General features: G+C 36.3%; 1 protein-coding gene across 1 annotated transcript in view; it reads right to left on the bottom strand.

Annotated features, from left to right (window-relative positions):
* Positions 1 to 18,451, bottom strand: part of SLC6A2 (solute carrier family 6 member 2) — a 54,338-nt gene that overhangs the window by 16,307 nt on the left and 19,580 nt on the right. Inside the window, exons 4-5 of the mRNA XM_003758785.2 lie at positions 9,051 to 9,189; positions 2,108 to 2,242 (exon numbers count right to left, since the gene is read on the bottom strand). Coding sequence (XP_003758833.1) covers positions 2,108 to 2,242; positions 9,051 to 9,189 — 274 coding nt within the window. The remainder of the gene's footprint in view (positions 1 to 2,107; positions 2,243 to 9,050; positions 9,190 to 18,451) is intronic.

Raw genomic sequence — 18,451 nt, 5'->3', positions numbered from 1 at the left:
TTTTGCTCTGGTACCATGATCACATTCTTTGTCTTTCAACAAAATTAACCTTTCTTCTCCCTCCCCCTCCTTTTTTGATGTCTGGTAGTCATAAATAAGCAGTTCTCCTTTGGTATTTGGGATTTCTTTCCCACAAGACAGACGTATTTGCTAGAAATATATTGCCAGTGTGGAAAGAGTTTTGGTATTGGAGTTGGAAAACTTGGTTTTAAATGCTGAGTTTTGACATTTATTAATGTTATAACTAGGGTCAAGACATTTGGAATCTTATTTTTTGGTAAAAGGGGATAATTATATTTGTACTATCTACTTCACAGAGTTATTTGGAAGGCACTTTGTAAGTATTACAGCACTTTGTAAATATTACAGGACTAGAGAAATGTGTGGTAGTGCCATTATCATGATGCCTATCCAGAACTGTCACCATCATCACTCACTGGCTGAATCTAACTATATAAAGACTTGCATTTCATTTCTAGTCTTTAGCTCTGAAATGTATTTACTTTATCTCTTACTATCTGAGATCCCTGGATTCCAGAAGGAGACAATGATCCCTGTATTATCTACTTTAAATTCCTCTCATGTGGAACAAAGCTTACAGATATAAAGATAAGAAAGACCTCAGAGAGCATATATTGTGACCCCTACTTTTTTCATATGAAGGAAATAAAGCCAAAAGAGATTAAATGATTTGCCCAAAGTGATACAGGTATCAGAGACAAAATTTGAACACGTCTTCTGATTTCAGTGTCAATTTTTTTTCTACTGTACTAAACTGTGAATGACAATACTCTAGAAAAATGTAACACTTAAGCAATTGTACATTCATGGATCTCTACCATTAGTCATAAACAGTAGTTTAAAACTTATAAAAAAAAGTTGAAGGATTTGCCTAAGTCCAAGGTGATATTTAAGCTCAAATCTTCTGATTCCAGAATTAATTTTCTTTCTCTAGTGTCCTGCAATAGAAATATGTAAAAAAAAAAAAGTCCTCCTGAAAATACACAACTTTGTGGAGATGGAGCAGGTAGCTAATTCTTTCTCCCATAAGTCCGAAGAAAGCAGTGGCCTCTAGAAAACAAAAAGAAGTGATAAATCTTGAAGTTTCAAAGGTGGGATTTGAACCAGTTTTTCCTCTATCCAAATCTTGAATCCAAATCTATTATGCAACATTGTCTCTATTCTAGAAACATAAGGAATTAATTTCAAAATATAAGCTGAAAGAGAAAGATGCTTCTATGGTGAGATAAGAATGAGAAGGAAACCTTAGGAATTGCCTCCAAATAAGTTTTTTTTTTTTTAACTTTGTCTTCTCTTAAAGTCCCCAAACTGTTTCTGCTAAGTAGAAATCTGTCCTATTCTCTGCTACTCTATGGAGAGACCATTCCTAGTGTCTCCCTTTGAACCTGGGATGGGAGAAAGAGAATCCAAAGTTTTCTTGACTGTCCTAATCCCCCCCTGCATTGACCACTGTCATGCCCTATCCTAGGCATGAGAGCCAAAAGTAGAGGGGATAGTGGTTGGGGTCAGGAATGCAGAGGGTAAAGAAGTTGGGAATGAGGAATCAGGGACTGAAAGAATATAGCGCATAATACTTAGGGAATGAGGCATGGGCAAAGGCAAGGGTGTAGGACTGGGAGAAGGAGAAGAAGGTAGGCACAAAACATTACATAGAGGTGAGGATGGGCACATAGCTACTCCCTTCCTATGAGGTAGGAGAATAATGTCTGTGATTTGCTCTCATCTTTACAACATCATATAATTAAGGACTAGAAGAAATCAACCAGTCCCATGACCTAATTTTACAGATGAGGAAAAGAGATTGTAGATAGATAAAGTAATTTAGGCAAAGCCACTCAAGTAATTAAGAAACATAGACTGAATTTAGACCCAGGTCTTCTAACTCAAAATCCAGCGTTCTTTTCACAAAACTGGCAAAAAAAAATCACATTTAAATTAGACAAATTCAATTTCAGATGAAGTCATGGGAACACTGAATCAGGCTCGTTCTTGTTCATGATCATACACATAGCAAGTAGCAGAGCTAGGATTTAGATCTAGATATGCCAAAACCAAAATAGCATAAGAAAGACAGAAAGACACTGACTGTGGCCTCCTTCAGTCTTCGGAAATCGATGTGTAGGTAAGCAGTGATTCCATTATAGGCTCCAGGTAGAGTGATTCCATGAATCAGCAACACAAAGAGTACAAGATAGGGCAAAGTGGCTGTGATCCAAACAACCTAGGGAGGAAAACAGGTGTTGGTGTTAAATAGTTCAACATCAGGACAAAGTGGAAACTTTAATTCTCCTGAAAGGCTAGGTCATCCCTTTATCTTAAGTCTTCCATACTTTATTATTTGTTTCTCCATTTATCAAGTTATTCATGAAGTATCTTGTAATAGAAGAGAAATAGGTTCATGAATTTTAAAACAAAATATTTAATGTGAAGGTTCCCATGATTCTGAATTTTTGGAGATGGTAGTGTTTTCTAATTTTGAGTTATGTGTTCAAAAGGCAAAAAAAAAAGTACATGATAGTATGCTACAGTAGATCGGCAACAATGGCATATACCAAAATTGATTTTAAAAAATATCAAAGAAGGACCAATCACGTAGAAAGAATGAGGAATGCAAGGGACATATTTGGTTCCCTGTGACTTCTATTTTATCTGATGGACCATTTAGTACAGGAAAACTTTAATAATAAAATAGATTTTGTCCTTTGGTATACTGTATATGTTGAAAGTATAAGAAAATAAGTGATTTAGACAGATGAGAGCATTTGAAAACCTAAGATTTGTATTGGTATCCATGAGTATCCCCAAGTTTAACATAGTGCCAAGTATATAGTGAGTAAATGTTTAAATAAATGCTTAATAAATTTGTGATTATTAAGACCCTAAAATAATGTCTTCTCTATGTAAGAATTTTTTCTTTAGGATTTTTGGAAGAACATGGACAAGATTATGTTGCTAGTGAAGGGAGATCAAAAATTTATTTATGATAGGAGCATTTAATGAGTGGGATAGCCTCATAAAATCTTATATTTCTCCAAATGAAATAGTTGCAATTGACCACAATTTTATTTCCTAGCACAACAGCAAAATTTTATAATATAATATAACAGCCTTATTATCCTCAGTAGCACCTGAATTTCACATAACACTTTTGTTTTATGTTATTCTTAATTCATTTGTACATATATTATTATAAATTATTTGTATGTATATTTGTACTTTATCTCCTTCCTTGATTTTAAACTTGTATTTTGTAGCTCACAAGATTTGATGCAGATCTATTGAATAACCCCTCTGATTCCAAGCAGTTCAGGATCTCTTTAGGGCAAAACTGAGAATGGTCAGTGCTGGAGAGACTGGATATATTGCTTCACTATTGGTAGGGTTGTGGTTCACCCATTTTGGAATTTGGAATTATGTCAAGAAAGTTATCTCAAAATTGTCACATTCATTAACCTAGGGATCCTACTACTAGTTTCAAATCTCACCAAAAAAAAAAAAATTAAAAACAGAAAAATAAATGGCTCTATATTCATGAAACAGTCGTAGAAGCACTTTTTATAAAATCAAAGGAAACTGGAAATAAAGAAGATGCCTGTCTATTAGGGAATGGTTAGCATATTGTGTACTGTGCCCCCCCCCCAAAAAAAGAAACCCACAAAGAATGTGAAGAATAAAACAAAACTTGAGAAGACTTATATGAACTTACATTAAGAAAGAGAAATGGAACCAGGAAAGGATACACTGATCTACAACAATGTAAATAAGAAGACTAAAACCAAGACAAAATATATGCATTTACTTAACTTTATTCATACATATATATGTATATGTATGTATGAATACATATATATATAGATATGAACACATACATATATGTGTATGTGTGTTTATTTCTAGTAAATGAGCTTGGTCTCAGAGAAAAAATGAGAAAAATACACCTTTCCCTAAGCTTTACAAAAATGGAAGCTGATAGGTGTAGAACATTACATATATATATTGTCAGACTTGGTTGGTGTATTGGCTAATTTTAATAAACTGCTTACTTTTTTCTCTCATTTTTTATACTGGACAAAGCCACATCAATGGGTGAGTATATCTGTGTTTGTGTGTGTGTATGTGTGTGTGTATGTATGTGTGTATGTGTGAAAGTAATGTGTAAAAACAAAAGATATTGAGGTGAATTTAATTAAAATAGGAATTTGTTGAACAAATGAGTGTGAATGACTGAACTGGCAGCTGACAGGCAAAGGATGCTGCTCATAAAAAGCAAGATGAATTGATTGTGGCACATAGCTCATATTATCAAAATCAAATTCCCAAATCCATGCCAGGAAACAGGCATGGGGAGGCTTGCCTATGTAGAGTGTGAAGAAAGGGGCATGATCAAAAGACCCAGCTTTATAGAAGGAGGTGGGGAGGAAAAGAGCCATGAAGATTCCAGCTGAAAAAGCATCATCCCCCTCATATATAGGCATACACACACTCACATTCAAAAATAATCATTTTTGCAGCTCGGACATTTTTTTAAAAAAAAGATTCTTGGAAGCTGTCTCTCATTGCAGGAGACTTAGTTTTGTTGTCTATGATCCTGTGATAACATGTTAATTCACAATTGTATTAGCCCCATTGTCAAACAGGTTATGTGCATGTGTTCCCTGTTCATGCTTCCAGTAAATGGAGTACAAGGCTCTTAGAACTTTACCTGTGCCAGATAATGCCTCATTCATCTGGCCAAGACATAGCAACTGGATAAGCCCTAGGACTAGGAGTTTGGGTTCTGTTCCTAGGAGCTGTGACAAATTAGAGCTCTTGGTGTAGAGAATCTCAAAGGAGGGATTACAGAGCCTTAGAACTAGAAGGGACCAGAAGCACTTCCTGTTTAATCTAACTAGATTCCATTTAATCCAATAATTGTGAAGGAAACAAACAACAACAACAACAACAAAACAGATCAGAAGGGTATTGAGAAGGAGGTATGGCATGAGATCATGTACTTCAAACTGAAAGAAACTTTTGAGATCATCTAATTCAATCCTTTTTTTAAAAAAAAATTGTCTAGATGAAGAACTTGACAACCAAAGAAGTAGATGATTTTGTCCAACACTATGGGTAGTAAAGAACCAAGATTCAAACCTAGGTCCTTGAATGTAGTGTGGTGTAGTGGAAAGAGCTTTAAACTTGGAGTCATGAGACTGAAGTCCAAATAGTAAGTCTACCACTGACGGACTGGGGAACCTTGGACAAGTAACAGAATCTTTAATCTTCAGTTTCCTTATCTGCAAAATCCTGAAGTTAGACTTCATGGTTTCAAGGTTCCTTTATGATTCCAAATCTATGATCCTTAGATCATTTTCCTTCGAGTTTCCCCTTCTGGTCTTCATAAAGAGTGAAGTTTCTGTAAAGGGCCAGAACTCTGGAGAAGTATACTTGAAACAAGGTGTTAACTCAATGGAATTGATGAGATGATGGTTCTCTAGTTCACATATATACTTAGTACTTAGTATGGTGATGTAACAAACAACATGAATCAACATGAGGAATTATGCATGTTTATAAGTCCTAAAAGGAGGGTATCAATCACACATACACGCCTCCTTCAGCAGTTAAGAGATAGTCCAAAACCAATGTATTGTCCATTACTTCATGTGTAGGAATCCAATGATTCCTGCAAGTTCTATCAATCTTACAACCTCATTAATTCAGACCCCACACATTTGCAATTTGCAATCATTTGATCTAGATGGTTTTGAATTCTTAACAAGGGATAGAAGGGATCTATGCAGTTTTCACTTAAAACAGAAGACTTCAACAAATTTATTGTCTTCAAATCAATGTTACTAAACATAAGTCTATTTTTTTTTTCTGTTCAAGCCTATTAGCTAGGTGGCATAATGGATAGAGTGGTGAACTTGAAATCAGGGAAGGCCTGATTGAGTTCTGTCTCAGACACTTGTTAGCTGTTTTAACTTGGGCAAATTACTTAACTTTGCTCCTCTGTAAAATGAGGATAATCATAATACTTACCTTATAAGGTGGTTGTGAATATTAAGCGAAATAACACTTATAAGACACTTTACAAACCTTAAATTATTATGTAAATGCTAGCTATTATTAGTTGTCTTCTAAAACTTCCATTTAGTAATATTAGAAACTCCTTAAAAGCAGAGAAGCACTCCTTAGATGAAGGAATTTATATTAGAAATTGTCTGGAGTTACAAGTGTAGGTAAAGTGATAAAGCAGTATTTTTTAAAAGTTTTATTATTCAAACTTTCTGTAAGCACTTATTTAGCACCTCTATCTCCTAAGAAGTGTGCAAGACTCTGGAGATATAAAATTGATAGTCTTTGACCTAGAGTTTACCCTCTATTGATGTAGTTCACGTGGGATATAATTTGTTCACAATATAGACAAGATAGAAACAGAATCAATAGAAAGTATGTTGTTGTTTATTTTTGTTGTTGTTGTCGTTATTATTTATCCTTCATTCTTGAAGAGGACCAATGACATCATGATGTTGATGTCTTGACTTGCAAGTGAATTGAATTTAGTGAGAATGAGCTGGGCAGTCATTAACCTAACTCTCTCCTCCAGAACCATTAGGATACAGTGGTAAGACAAATCAAGACAACTGTTGATGGCTCAGGATGCAGTGGAAGATCTTATTGAAAAACAGCAAAGGCTTCTTGAAGGCTTAGTGTTGAAGAGTGCTAGGGGGTCCAAGAGACAGAAAGGTAGGGAAGCATTCAAAGAATAATGGGATAGCCTGTGCCAAAACATGAAGATAGGAGATATTAAGTCCAGACTAGTTTGAGGGGAAAGATAGGTTGAATTTCAGTCAGACTTGGGGAGAATGTCAAAGTGTTTGTGTCAGAGTGTCAAAGAGTTTGAATGTGTAAGGTCTGACTGTCTACTCTTCTTATAGTAGATGCTAAGTTTGTTGGATGGGCACAACTAGACATCAACTCACCCTCTCCTTGAAGTGCCTAGGAAATGATAACCGCTCTATCAGCAAACTTGATTTCCAAGGTCCGTTAGTACATCATTGACTGACTATACCAGAGTCTGACTGAAAGGTTTCTGAAGTTTGATTTGCTTCTCTCCAGGTTCCCTATTGAGGCTAACCTTTGCCCAGGGATTTAGTCTCCTCAAAAATTTCCAACACATCCCTGGTCCTGATGCAATGGACTCTAACAAGAGGTAAAAGAGATTGGGGATAGGACAAATGGTTTCCACCTCAAATCTTTCCTCCATCCTGAAAGAGTCCTTTTTGCCTCTAAATGTTTACCAAATTTCCCTTTGCTTTTGCTCTTGCTTATTCAAGTCATAATTAATGTCCCAGATGAGTTAAAAACATACCATCCTCTCAACAGCTATGGGCTTAAAGAATATTCCCAAATTCTGAATCCCTGCCAAAGTTGGAAGTATAAGTACTTGCAATCTATCTCAAAGCCATGGCATTGAGGAAAGAGCAATCTGTTAATGGAAGTACTGTGTTCCACTCAGGATGCCTCCCCAGAAAGAACAAAATATCCACTTTTTCATGTGACAGCTTGCCATGATAATTAGAGACTGGGACAGGGGAAAGTTGTGGGGCCTCCTTTGGACCAGCCCAGGACCCCTGCCCTGTCAGCTGGTATAGTTTAGCCATGTGGTATCATCAGTGTGCTTATTCTGAATAGCATAATTGGTGCAGAAAGGGCAACTGGCCAAGCTAATAAAAGCTCTGCTCTCATGAGTTAATGCAAGTGCTAAGTAGTTAGTGCTGCTGGCACAATGAGGCATCTTTTTGAATCTATTACAGATCCTATATCTAATGGTGTCAGAGAGCTAATGGTCCAAAAGCTGGATTGCTTTTGTTTGGGACTCTTTTTTCAGACTTAAGGACATGTTAAAGGGAGAATTATGCTTATACTTCCCAGGAATTTTATTGGTGATGTACATAATCATTAATAGAGTTTCACTGCTTTCATAATAAAATTTAGCTAAGGAGTCACTTTCCCTAGAACCTTTTCCTAATATCCACCTAAAAAAATCAAATAAAACTAAATGATCCTTTAGTTGGAAATGCTACTTGAATAGGAATATTTTGTAACTCCCTTTCTATGCCCTGCCTCCAGAATTCCTTTCTTAATAATAGGATAATTCTATTTGTGCAAAAAAATTAAAATAAAAAACATAACAAAACATGCTTTGGAATCTTTCCTCCTTTCAGACATCCCCTCTGTATTCTTCTTGACAAATGACAATCCTTCCTGTTCCTTCACTCTCAACTTATACCCTCTGATAAATAAATGAATGATATAATCTTAGAATAGGTAAGAATCACTGAATTATATAACAAAAGTCTCAGAAGGAATCTTGAAGATCATGTTGTCTAACCTCTACCCAAATCATGATCCTCTATGCAACATGCCCAACAAATAGATATTCAGACTTCTTTAAAGATCTACAGAAATGGGAATCACTATTGATCCAGAGAGCTGATTCCACTCTGACCTAACTTAGGAAGTGCATGAAACAATCTTTCAAGACTAGAACTACACACCTATGATTCATTCCTATACAAGTTTCTGGTCCATTCTTTCCTACTAAGGTTAAAATTCCCTCAATTGTGAGAATTTGGAGACATGGCCACATACCGAATTTTGGGATTCTAAATGAGAATTCGATTTCTACTAATTGTCAGAATCCGGTAACCTCTGACATAAACATGTCTAAGGACCTGAAATCAGGAGGACTTGATCCCAAGTTCCATATAAGTCATTCTGATCAAGTGATTATCCTCAATACCTCCATTCATAAAATTATTATTTTTGTTGTTGTTGTTTTCCTATGAATAGGAGAAGGCTGAGAAGATGATATCGAGGATGTAGCTGTCCATAATCTTGTTAGCCATGGAGTCATTCCATTCAAAAATACTTTTTGGAATAAAACAGACCACCATTGACTGAGGAAGAATCCTAGCATATAGTGGACTAGATAATCTCAAAAACCATTCCAACTCTAGAAACTAAGAAGGAGAAATTACCTTTCCTGATGTCTTCACTCCTTTCCACAAGCTGAAAAAGAGAATGATGACGACCACCATCAGGCACAGAGAGAGTTGCCACTGAGGCATGCCGATGTCATGGATCCCGTTGCTCTCATGAAGGTGGAGCACACCACGCCTAGTTGGGTGAGAGAACAGAACGGTAGAGGGCACAATCTATGCTTTGCATTATAGGACTTGGGGTAGATAATTGATGCAATGATTTCAAAAGATTTTTCCCTCCCTCTACTAAGGTAAGGAGCAATAATAGTTCTTCATTTGGCCTTGGGAAAGGGGGAGAGTCTTTTTGTTGTTATTTCTTCGATAATAATTAGTTCATAGACCATGATAGAGTCAGGGAGAGACAGAATGGTACTGTGAAAATGGTCTGACTCTGGAGTCACAAAACCTAGGTTCAAATCTTGACTTTCCTGGACTTTGTTCTTTTCATCTTTAAAAGAGGGGCTTAAAAGAGAAATTACTATCACCCTATTTCTTGTTCATAGCAAAAGTCTGCAGATCCACAATTGCTTTGGCAATTTTTTTTTAGATTGATGATCCCTTTTTGCCCATCTCCTTCCTCATAGTCCAGGATCTACCTCTCTCTTCATTTCTTCTCTACTTCCATACTAAGTGAGGTGAAGTTCTATCTCAGTAAAGAATTTGGATTTATCATATTGTCATATTATTATCTCAGTTGAAAGATACTGCTCTAGATAAGCACTGTCAAACTCAAATAGAAATAGAGGGCTCTGCTCCATATATAAGGATACCTGCCAATTGCACAATAGCTTAGTTTTTTTTTTAATTAAATGCTTTATTTTTCCCAATTAAAATATAAAAACTTTTTTTTTATTTTTTGATTTTTGAAATCCAAATTCTCTCCTTCTCTCTCCCTTTCCATCTCCTTCTTGTTTCCCTCTCCCTGTAATCTCCCTCTTCTTCTGTCTCTGTCCCTCTCCCTCTTCCCCTCCCCCCCCTCTCTGTCTCTCTCTGTCTCTCTCTCTCTTTCCTTCTTGAGAAAGTAATTTGATATAGGTTATACATGTGCAGTCCTGCAAAACATATTTCCATATTAGCCATGTTGTGAAAGAAAATGTAATCTAAAAAATAAGAAGAATAATCAAAACTAAAAAAAAAACAGTATTCTTTGATCTGCAAGTTCAGGTGGACATATATTTTTTCAATATGAATCCTTTGCCATTGTCTTGGACCCCATTGCTGAAAATACTTAAGTCATTCACAACAGAATATCCATACAACATTGTTGTCACTGTGTACAATATTATCCTGGTTCTGCTCACTTCACTTTTTATCAGTTCATATAAGTTTTTCAAGGTTTATTTGAAATTATCTTGCTCATCATTACTTACCATACAATAGTATTTCATTACAGTCATCTACCACAACTGATTCAGCCATTCCCCAATTGATGATATCCACTACAAAAGGAGCTACTATAAGTATTAGTCCTATAAATCCTTTTTTTTTCTACGACATCTTTAAGATATAAATCTAGTAGTGGTATGTTGGATCAAAGGGTATTTATAGCTTTATATCACTTTGGTCATAGTTCCAAATTGCTTTCCAAAATGGCTGGATCATTTTTTCACAACTCCATCATTACTGTCTCAATTTTTCCATATCTCCTTGACCATTTATCATTTTCCTTTTCTGTTGTATTAGTCAATCTGAGAAGTATGAGATGGCACCAATATAATGTCTATTTTGTATTATATTTTCACTTATTATTTCAAATATTTCCCAGTTACATTTTAATCTATTTCAGCTGCACTCATTTATGGGCCAAATGGGGTCCATGGGACATGTTTGGCAACTCCAGTTTAGATTTTTTGGATTTATAGCTGTAAGGGATCTTAGAAATCATCTAATCTAGTTCCTTCATCTTACATATAAAGAAACTAAGTAGCTAGAAGATTAAGTGATGAAGTGCCTGAGGTCACACACTTATATTTAGTAAGTGGCAGAACTACACAAGATTTAAACTTAGGTTTCCTTATCATGTGAAAAAAAAAAAAAAGAGTCAAAACCTCCTTGTTCATCCCAGGTCACCTTCCTTACAATCCTGAATTCTCACCCTGAATTATAGCCTGGATAATACCACACATCTCCCCTCACCCTTCAATAGGCTCTGTATTTTCCAGGGAATTTCACTGTTCCAGGGTTTGTCTTCATTTTCCTGGCAAAGCTGAGTTAACTTCCTGTTTCTGCTCAAAGAGATCCATTAAAAAAGAAAATCAGGCTTATAAAAAAAAAGTCTTGGATGTCTGATGTGTCCTACAAGACCACAAAACCAGAGCCAGATGAATTTCCTTGATAGAAATAGCATGGCAAAGAGATTTGGAATTTATGTTATACTAGTGGAAAAAATGTAACCCAAGTTTGGAGACTTGCTTACTAAATTAGTCACTGAGGAGTCAGAGTTTGCTGCTTGGGCAAATGGAAGGCTTTGCTGCTGCTGCTGCTATTTCTGAGGTGTAAGGGCAATTGCTGCCTTTAGCTGGACCATCCAAATAGATTGTGAAGGTGTCCAGTCAGTCCTCAGTCTTTTCTCAGATCACTTTTTTCCATGTATTTGAAGTTCTAGTCAAATTGCTCTTCTGTCATATGAATACAAGCTGCTCTTTTCTGATCTTTCACTCAGCTTACATTATAACCCCCTAATTTAAGGTTTTGATTAGCTAGAGGCCTGGGTGATCACTGTGGGACCAAGAATGGGAATGAAGATTGGTGGTTCCAGAGAAAAGAGTAGAGATAAATGTCATATAGTGGAAAGAGTGCTAGAATAGGCGACTGAGACCTAAATTGAAGTGCCGATTTGGTTTTAATCAGTTGTACAGTCATGGAAAAATTATGCCACCTTTTAAAGTCTCAATTTCCTCATATGTGAAATGGGAGAGCAATCTTTATACTTTCTGTGCCTCAAGTTGATTGTACAAGAAAATTTTTTTTAAGTCTTAAAGCACTAGGGAAATGGGAGATTGGCTCATGCTATTTCCTGTGCTGAGAACATCACAACTTAACCCACCCTTGATTTAGCCTATCAAATTGCTACCCACTTTTTAAGATCCAACACTAGCTTTGAAAACAGAGAACCTAGATTCAAAACCTCCCTTTCTCATCTACTACTTCTGTAACCTTGAACAGATAATTTAATATTTCTTGGCTCCTTCTATGAAATGATTTCTAAAGTGTCTCCCTTTAGATCTATGATCTTAAGAAGTAATCCTATTAGTGTTTTTAGTTGATTAAATACTACCTTTTCTATAAAACTTTCACTGAAACCTATCTGACAATGACCCTTCCTGTTAGGTCTCACATTGGCTCTTTGTTTTATATTTCTTTGATACACTTATCATGTAACACAGCATTTTGTAATTCTATATTGGTGTATTTTCCTCCAGGACTGAACTAAACTATGCATATATCTTTGAGGATAGACACCATGTTGTTTCAAGGGGTATGTTGGCAAATATTTAATAACAGGCTATCTGAAAACTCATGCCATACTTTTAAGTTAATCTTCATTATTAAGGATTTTCTCCATTACTTTCTTCAGTCTAGAGCAGTACTCAAAGCCTGTCTTGACTGTTTCCTGTGTGTAAATGTTCCCACTGCAAATTTAACTATCTGTTATTAAGAGGAGGTCCAAACTGATTTTGACACACTCTTGGTTGTATTTCAACTTTTTTATCTCCTTCATAACTTTGCAGAGTGTTCCACATAAGAGTCATTTCTCTCTACTATATTTAGCCCTTATAAAATGGAGGCTAAATAAAAGGGTTTTTTATTTTATTTTTCTATGCCTCATGGTATGTAGAGTCTTCAGTGTGTATAACTGAATGCTATTTTGTGTGAATGGGAACATAAGTGAGTGGGACTGAATGGTGTGAGGATGAATGGGTTTTGTGAAAACTAATTGCTGGTTTTTATTTTTTTTCTTTCCTTGTGTGAGTACTAAATTATATCAGCAAATGATTGGTGAAATTTAAACATTAAAGTTCTGGAAACAATTCTTCTTGGTCTACAATATATCGGACTGATTTGTACAGCAGGATAAGTATTTGTCCAGGTTGACCAGATGGCCCAAAATTTCACTAAAACTACAAAGGATATAATTTCTTTAACTGATTTTAATACTAGAAATTCGAATCTAATTTTCTATATACACAAAGCCCAAGGCACAAAGGTTTGACACAACTAATTCAGGCTTCTTTGAATTCGCCAATAAATGCCTTGGAAACTAATCATACTTAATTATGCCTAAAGTTTCCTAGACTTTTTAAGCCAGAAAACCTCAGTGTCCTGTTCAGTATTTGGCAAAAAGATTCAGCTAGGGGAAAAAAAGCAATTCTCACTCAATCTTTACCAGAGTCAGGCACAGAGTAAAAATTATCACCAGGAAAATAAAGACCCAAAGATGCATTTACTGAAAGGGCCAAGATTCCTTTTAGCAGCAGGTCTGGTTTGGCCTCAGACCAAGGGCCTGGGGAAAAGAATAGGGGTTTTGTTCTCAATTCTTTCAATTCCTTGACTTAAATGAATACAAGATGGCAACAAAACTAGCCAGTATGCAAGAAGAAGATGAAGAAGAAGAAGAAGAAGAAGAAGAAGAAGAAGAAGAAGAAGAAGAAGAAGAAGAAGAAGAAGAAGAAGAAGAAGAAGAAGAAGAAGAAGAAGAAGAAGAAGAAAGATCGATCTAATCTTGCCAGGATGAGTTAGCATGTCTGAATGTTGAATCCCAGATTAGATATCATGTAATTATTTCAATGCCAGAGAGTTTTTGAGCAGTGCATTTTCCAGCCTCAAAAACAGAGTAAATGTGTGGCTTTCTTAGGCTAAATTGTAGTCATATTAGAAGGACTAGGTGGCAGAGATTAAAAGGAAAAAAAATTGGTTCCCCTTTATTTACCCTGACCACAAACCCAGAAAAGTCCTCCTCCTGCCCTAACTCAGAGCTTTGAATTGTTGGAAGCTGGGTGACCACAATGGGATAAGAATGAGAAGAAGAAGGGAAGGAAAGAAGCATGACCAAAGAATGTTGTGGTGTACAGGATAGAATTATGGAGTTAGGCCAGAAGCCTTGGGTCAATTCTTGTTTCAGCTATTTATTATCTATATTACTCTACACAAGTCACTTAATTCTTTATGTAGTTTCCTGATGTCTAAAAGTGTCTAAAAGAAAGGGATTTAATAGAGTGCCTTAAGAGATCCCTTTCTGATACTTGAGTGGTCTTATAAGACAAGAAAAGGCAAGGAACTAAGTTTTAGTACCACTATTAATGCCATCATTTGATCCTTACAACATCCTTAGGATATGCAAGCTATAACTATCCCTATTTTATAATTAAAGAAACTTAGAGAATGAATGACTTGCTTGGGTTATACAGCTAGCAAATGTCGGAGGCTAGATTTGAATCCAATTCTTCCTGATTCCAGGCTCAGTATACCATCCATGGGATATCAACTGCTTTATATGAATCTTTGAGTTTCCAGGTCATCATTTACAAAATGGAGATAATATTATATATACTCAACAAAACATTACTCAAGTCCCAGCTTGGCTAATACCTTGATGTATGACCACAGGTGAAAAATTGCTTTAGTCCTTGTGCCTTAGTTTCCTCATTTGTTCACATGGTACACCAGGCAGAATACTAGCCTTGGAGTCAGAGGAGTTGGGCCACAGCCTCAGATTTGTCACATACTAGCTCTGTGACCTTCTACTCTTGGTGCTGCAGTCAATTAAATCTAGCACAACAAATTAGTAATCGACAAAGTAATTACCTTATGTGCAAGGCACCAAGATACATTGGGAACAAGAAGATTAAAAAAAAAAAAAAGGAAAAAAGAAAGTTTCCCTAGCCTCATTGAGTTTATGCTTTTGAGAGGGTGAGATAAGTAAATTTACAGATAAGTAAATAAAATTCATGGTAATGTGAGAAGAGAGAGAGTTGGAGAGACACAGAGAGAGACAGAGACAGAGAAACAGAGAAACAGAGACAGGGACAGGGACAGGAACAGGGACAAAGACAGGGACAGAGAGACAGAGACCATAGGTAGAAAGACAGAGAGACAGAAATACAGAGACACACAGAGGGACAGAGGAATAGAGAGTTCCCCATTAAGAAGATCAAGAAAGGCTTTTGGAGGAGCTGGCTTCTGAACCAGCCTCGAAGGAAATTGAGGTTTCTTAAAATGCGGTCTCTTTCTCTCTGTCTCCCTGTCTTTTCTCTCTGTCTCTTCATCTCTCTCTTTCTCTCTTCTCATATTACCATAAATTTTATTTACTTATCTGTAAATCTGCTTATCTCACCCTCTCAAAAGTAACTCCCTGAGGCTAGGGAAAGTTTATTTTTTCCTTTTTAATCTTCCTGTTTTCAATGTACCTTTGTGCCTTGCACATAAAGACAAACTCTATTTCAGGAATGCTAGTTCTAATGCAAAGAGTTGGAAGATGGATTGTCCAATTTGGGGAAAAGATGACAGAGCAGTTTGGCTAGATCAGAGAAGATGAGAAATGGAATAATGTGAGATAAGTATATGGCCAAGAGGTTTATAGCTTAACCTAGAATATTCTGAAAATTGTTATAGACCTATTGTCTGTCATAGATTATGTTGGACCCTCCCTCTACCCCATAATAGCCAGTGGATTTTTTTTAAATGATGTGAGCACAAAGGCCTTGGTGGGTCTTGGGTATGGTGAGTCAGAAATCCCCAGTCTCTCTTTTTAAGACCATTGATTTAGTCTGGAATTATTGAAGCCCAGAAAGGGGATGGACCTGTCCAAGGTCACTTAGATAGATAGCAGAGCTACATTTGAAGTGGAGAACTTAAGACTCCAGATCCAAAGCTCTTGTCTTTCTATCATATTTCATCCCATTGTTGTTGCCCTTGAGAAAGCAACTTTTAAAAATCTAAAATTTCATCCTCAATGAACCTTATCCACAGTAGAAATGCAAAATTATAACTGTGGTCTTTTGCTAACTTAAAAGACCAGATACAAAAAAGAAACCCCCAACTTTACCCTTGCCTGGCTGAATTGACCTCAGAGCTCATTTCTCCCTTGTTCTTTAAACTGGCTGAGGAATAATAGAAGCTGAATAATATGGAGCTGAGAGATCCCTGTCTGAGGCTGCCTCCAGAGAACCTAAGCCTGTCTACTTAATATGAAAAGGAGTTCTATGTCTCCCTTCTATGTTGTGGGAACTCATTGATGCTCAAATAATTCCCTAGAATCAGGGACTTGGCTGTCCTACTTTCCATTCCTTGAAATCCACCCAAGTGTCAATGTCTCTATCTCCTTGTGGTATACTTTGTGTGTTTGGTTTCTGGCAAAGTGGAAGCAGTGTGTGTACCTAGATTGTAGTTACAGGTATAGACCGGTAAGGAACTTTAAAGGCCATCTAGTCCCATGCTTCATATTACAGATGAAGAAAATGAGGCTCAAAAAGGATGAATAACTTGTTCAAGATCACCTAGGGAAAATAGGCAGAATTTGAACTCAGTTCCTTTAACCAAATCCAACACATATTCTATTGCTTCATACTGTTACTTCCTTGTCCCGTGTGTCATTCAACCACCTCCTCTCCTCCCCAGTCTACTTTCCACCCTGTTCCCATTGTCATCATAATTTCCTAATGCTGGGATTGAAGGACCAAGTTAACAATAAGAAGTAGAATGGATTAGAGAAGCAAGCTGATTTCATAGAATTTTAGTTAAAAGAAACATCAGTAGTCATCTAGCTAGATTCCCTCATTTTATATAAAAGGAAAATAAGAAAAAAAATGCTAAGTGACTTGGCCATAGTCATACATTCATGAAGGAATAGGAAAAAAGACACCAGAATCCTAGTCCTGGCTTTATATATGTCCTTGAGTACTCTACGTTCCTGAGCCTGGAAATTACAATACATTAAAAATAAATAAATAAGTAAATATAAAGTAATTTGAAGACAAAGAAAGCATTAATAAATAACTAAGGAGATTTTTTTAAGAGCCTTAATCATAGGAATTATTTAATTGTCTTTGTTTTTAGTACTAAGCTTAGTTCATGGTACCTATTATTTACTTAGTACATGCTTCTTGGATTAATTGATTGATGTAGAAAATACTATTTAAACTGAACCTTGAAGGAAAGATTCTAAAAAGAGGAAGTGAAGCTGTGGCTGGGGAGGGGGGGGGAGGTAGGTGGAGGAATAGTTGGGTAGTAAGGTAGGAATCTGTAATGTTCAGAGGTTTGTCTAGTTAATCTCTAACACTAAAAGTCTAAATGTCTATGGTTGTTCTTTTAATTCTAGTAATAGAGGGAGCCACTTTCCTATAAAACCTCAAAGAACTCCTGTTTCAGGATAAAAGGCCCCCAGAGAACAATAAATGTGGCAGAGAATGGCCTCATCCCATTGATCAATAGAACAAAATAGGAATTAGAGACCTCACATGGAATGAATCTTTAATTTCTTCCTTAATGCTTTACGAATCCCTATTTAAAACTGCAATATCCTCCTTTGTTGCCAATTAAAATTTATCTATATATGCCTTAGGAAACTATTTTATGAATTGACAAGGCCAAAAAAAAATCATCATCTCATCAAAAATATTTGGTGCCTCTGAAGTCAAGAAGTCTGATTATAGGATCATAGATTCAAAAGTGGGAGTTCAAAAGATGTCTAGTCCAATTTCTTCATTTCTTGTTGTTATTTATTTCTAACTCACCATGAAGCCTTTGGAACTTTTCTTGGCAAGGACACTGGAGCGGTTTAGTATTTCCTTCTCCAGGTTATTTTATGAATGACAAAACTGAGACAAACATTGCCAACTGACTTGCTTAGGGTCACACAACTGCATATGTATGTGAGGCTAGATTTGAACAGCAAGAAGATGAATCTTCCTGACTCTAAGTCAAGCACTCTTTCTATTTTACCACCTAGGTGCCTTCCTTCATTTTACATATGAAGAAACTAAAAACTAGTATCAATAAGAGAAAAAAGACAAGATGTAAACAGAGGTCCTCTGGCTCCAGAAATATCGCCCTATCCCACAGTCTTTCCAGCAACAGAATGACAGTGACAGAATCGGTTACAGAGACTATATTGAAGCCTTGCTTACTTGCAGGGCCCACAAAAGCTTGGGTTTCAATGACAACTTGCAAGAGACCAGAGTCCCCTCCATGTCAAAGTAGGGAGTCAGACATAAAGTGTGTCAAAGAAGGGCTCTGGGAAGATTGAGATCTGGTAGAATTTGAAGAACTCTATGAGCTGGTCTAAAGGGGTTAGATAGGTAAGGGGGGAGCATCCATGCTCATTCAACCTTTATATGTCCACACAGAGAGTAAAAGGAAGTAATCAAATGGAGCATTTGATTATGTCATTTGAGTCAGGA

Source organism: Sarcophilus harrisii, chromosome 2 (assembly GCF_902635505.1).
Source record: "Sarcophilus harrisii chromosome 2, mSarHar1.11, whole genome shotgun sequence".
NCBI classification, from domain to species: domain Eukaryota; kingdom Metazoa; phylum Chordata; class Mammalia; order Dasyuromorphia; family Dasyuridae; genus Sarcophilus; species Sarcophilus harrisii.
Note: the sequence above shows the minus strand (reverse complement) of the source record. Positions and strands in the feature narration are given on the sequence as shown.